General features: G+C 61.2%; 1 protein-coding gene across 1 annotated transcript; it reads right to left on the reverse strand.

Annotated features, from left to right (window-relative positions):
• Positions 1 to 231: 231 nt before the first annotated feature.
• Positions 232 to 1089, reverse strand: MRGPRG (MAS-related GPR, member G). Its single transcript, XM_006893377.1, has one exon. It carries the CDS (start codon positions 1087 to 1089, stop codon positions 232 to 234), a length of 858 nt encoding a protein of 285 aa, XP_006893439.1.
• Positions 1090 to 2918: the final 1829 nt, after the last annotated feature.

Raw genomic sequence — 2918 nt, forward strand, 5'->3', positions numbered from 1 at the left:
TAATGATTGGTGAGGTCCAAGGTATTTCTAAGAAGTGGGTGGGGCCCTTGTGGTCCTGGGAGGGGCTCGAAGAAAGGCTGCTGGGGGTGTGGAGGGGCCAGGAGGTCGTTAGTTCATTGTCAGCCCCTCACCCCTCTCGCATCCTGACAGCGGGTGTGCCCAGGGTCTGGTGGGGTAGGGGGCTGTCTGTGGGAAGGTTCCCCATGAGGACTGGCAGCTCCGGGACACCATCTACAGGTGGCCCATGGGCAGGGACAGCCCCGCAGCCCCGCGCCCGGCCTCCTCCCCCAGAGCCCGCTGGAAGACCACCCTCAGGGGCTCCCTCTTCCCGCGCTGGCGGCCCAGCATGAAGTAGACCAGGGGCTTGACGCCGCAGTGGACACAGGCCAGCAGCGTGGCCATGGGCGGGAACGGGGGCAGCAGGAAGCTGATCAGCGAGCGCAGACTCCAGTAGAGGATGAAGGGCAGGGCGCACAGGATGACCAACAGCGTGGAGACCAGTACGAGGCCGTAGAAGCGCGGCCTGGGCCTGGAGGAGCAGCAGCCCACCCAGAGGCCGAGCACCAGGCCCGCCGTGCAGGCCACGGCGGCGAGGGCCAGCAGCCAGGTGACGCTGGCCGCGTGGAGGTGCAGGCAGGCGAGGGGGCGCAGGCCGGAGCGCAGCAGGCCACAGGCACGCGCGGGGAGCAGCACGGCCGGCGGCGTCAGCGCCCAGATGAGCACGCACAGGGCGGCCGAGGTGTGGCGGGGCCGGCAGCGCTGGTGGCAGCCGGGAAAGATGTCCGAGAGGCAGCGCTCGGCGCACAGGGCCGCCAGCAGCCAGAGCCCAGCCGCGAACCAGAGGAAGGTGACGACGAAGTAGAGTGAGTCGGAGCCCAGGGTGGCCTGGACGGCGGTGAAGGCCAGCTGGCAGCCCAGGAACAGCAGGTCTGCGGCGGCCACGTTGAGCAGGTAGACGTTGAAGGGGCCCTTGGCAATGTGGAAGCCCAGGTACCAGAGCACCAGCCCGTTGCCCACCAGCCCGGCCGCGGCCACCACGATGGTAACGTAGTAAAGGACACTGTAGAATGTCCCCCAGAGGCCGAACATCCTGGCTTCTCCTGCTGGCCTGGCCCGTCCTCGTGCGAACCTGGAAGGAGTGACAGTGTTACTTTGTGCCCTCACCTCAGGGGCACCTCAGGGATGTGACAGCGGGGGTTTCCGGGGTGCACTCTGACATCAGCGAGGTGTCCCCTTCAGGCCAACAAGGGTCAAACAATCAAGAAACTCAGACTCATTGCTGCCGAATGGGAGCCAACTCCTTGTTCGTCCCCCAGTGGGTTTGCTGAGCTTCTAAACGGCACCGGAAGAGACTGTTGATCTTTCTCCCTCGAAGCATCTGGTGGATTCGAACCCTCAGTGAGGTGCACAACCCCCTACAGATGACACCACAGAGCTTCTGATTAAAGAGCACTGAGAATTACTGAGAACTGGAGGAGGAAAGTTAGAAATTGAGAAGAGGGGTGCGTGGGTGGAAAGTGTGGTCTCGGCAATACCACGCCAGAGCCTGAAGGAGGGAACTTTGCACGACCAAGGCCACCCTGGCATTGACTGAACTGTGCCTCCCCAAAGCACCGAAGGGTGCCCACAGTCATGCAGGGTGCCCACAGTCATGCAGGGTGAGTGGACGCTGCCCAGGGAAATAGGCCCTTCTGCAGCTGTGGCCACACGCCGGACAAACAGATTTGGATGTTACAGATGGTGAGTGCTGAGCCTCTGGGCAGAGGTGGGCACTGGACTCACGGAGAACTGCCTCTGGGAGGTCCCGAACCCCGAGGGTAGCTCTCTGCACATGGGTTGGTCGTGAGCAGAAATCTATCCACTCAAGGGCAGTGACTCAGCCCGGTGGACGTAACGCTGGTCACTTCTGAGTGACAGTTTATGGAACAAAAGGCTGGTCAGGGAGACAGCCCGAGAGGACAGCCTGTGGGAACTGAGCTAAGGGCCTCGGGTTGCGCCCAGAGCGAGGTGCCTGCCCGGCCTGAGTCTGCGCTCTCAGTCTCCTGAATTTGAGACAGGAAGTTTCTCTTCTTTAAAGTCACCCTCCCATACTGGGGCCTTTGTCACCACAGCCCCAGTGGACAGATGGGGGTGGGTGGGGGGACTGACCACTTGGGGCCTAGGTGAGCATGGAGAGAGACAGGTTAAACAAGGGTGATGCCTGAGCTGGGGGTGGGGGACTTGCTGACCAGTGGTCAGACCACATGGAGAAATGGTGAGCCCTCGTGTGGGGAGGGGTGTCTGCAGGGCCTGCCCTGCACTGGAGGGTCCCTGCAGGCAGAGGGACACCATGGACTGTGTCAGCCTCCTCCCTCCCTCCTGGAATCCCCACTGGGCTTATTCCCTGAGAGCACAGTCTGCTAAGTGCCCCCATCCAAGAGTCTGTTATATAGATGCTGAGGTCGGGGCCCCAGGACCCTGCTCAGCACCAAACCCCGTGGTGGGGTCCTGGCCTGGGAGGGTGGAGGGGATCTCACCTCACTTGCCCCCTCCTGGCCTGAGTCCTGCTGGGCTGCCGGGTAAACAGTAGAGCAGGGACCTTGAACCTGCCCTGGGCGCTTGGTGAGGGATGAATGGGGAGAGACCAGGGTGCGGTTTATGCTGTGAGGGGACCCTGCCTGCCTGCCTTTGTCCCCAAGAATCAGAGATGATTCTTGCTACAGCTCAGGGAATACAGTGGCAGATGAAAGAGTAAAAAGGGGTGGGTGCGGGGGCCACAGAGAGAAAGAAAGAGACACAGAGAGGCAGAGAAAGACAGAAATAAAAAAGAGAGAGATAGGCCAAGGTTAGAGATAGAGATGGAAAGACAGAGAGAGATACAGAGAGAGAAATGGACAAAGATATGCAGAGATGGAGATAGAGACGGAAGGGTGGAGAGA

The sequence above is a fragment of the Elephantulus edwardii genome, unplaced genomic scaffold, assembly GCF_000299155.1.
Source record: "Elephantulus edwardii isolate Elephantulus edwardi_28Jun2011 unplaced genomic scaffold, EleEdw1.0 scaffold00126, whole genome shotgun sequence".
In the NCBI taxonomy this organism is placed as follows: domain Eukaryota; kingdom Metazoa; phylum Chordata; class Mammalia; order Macroscelidea; family Macroscelididae; genus Elephantulus; species Elephantulus edwardii.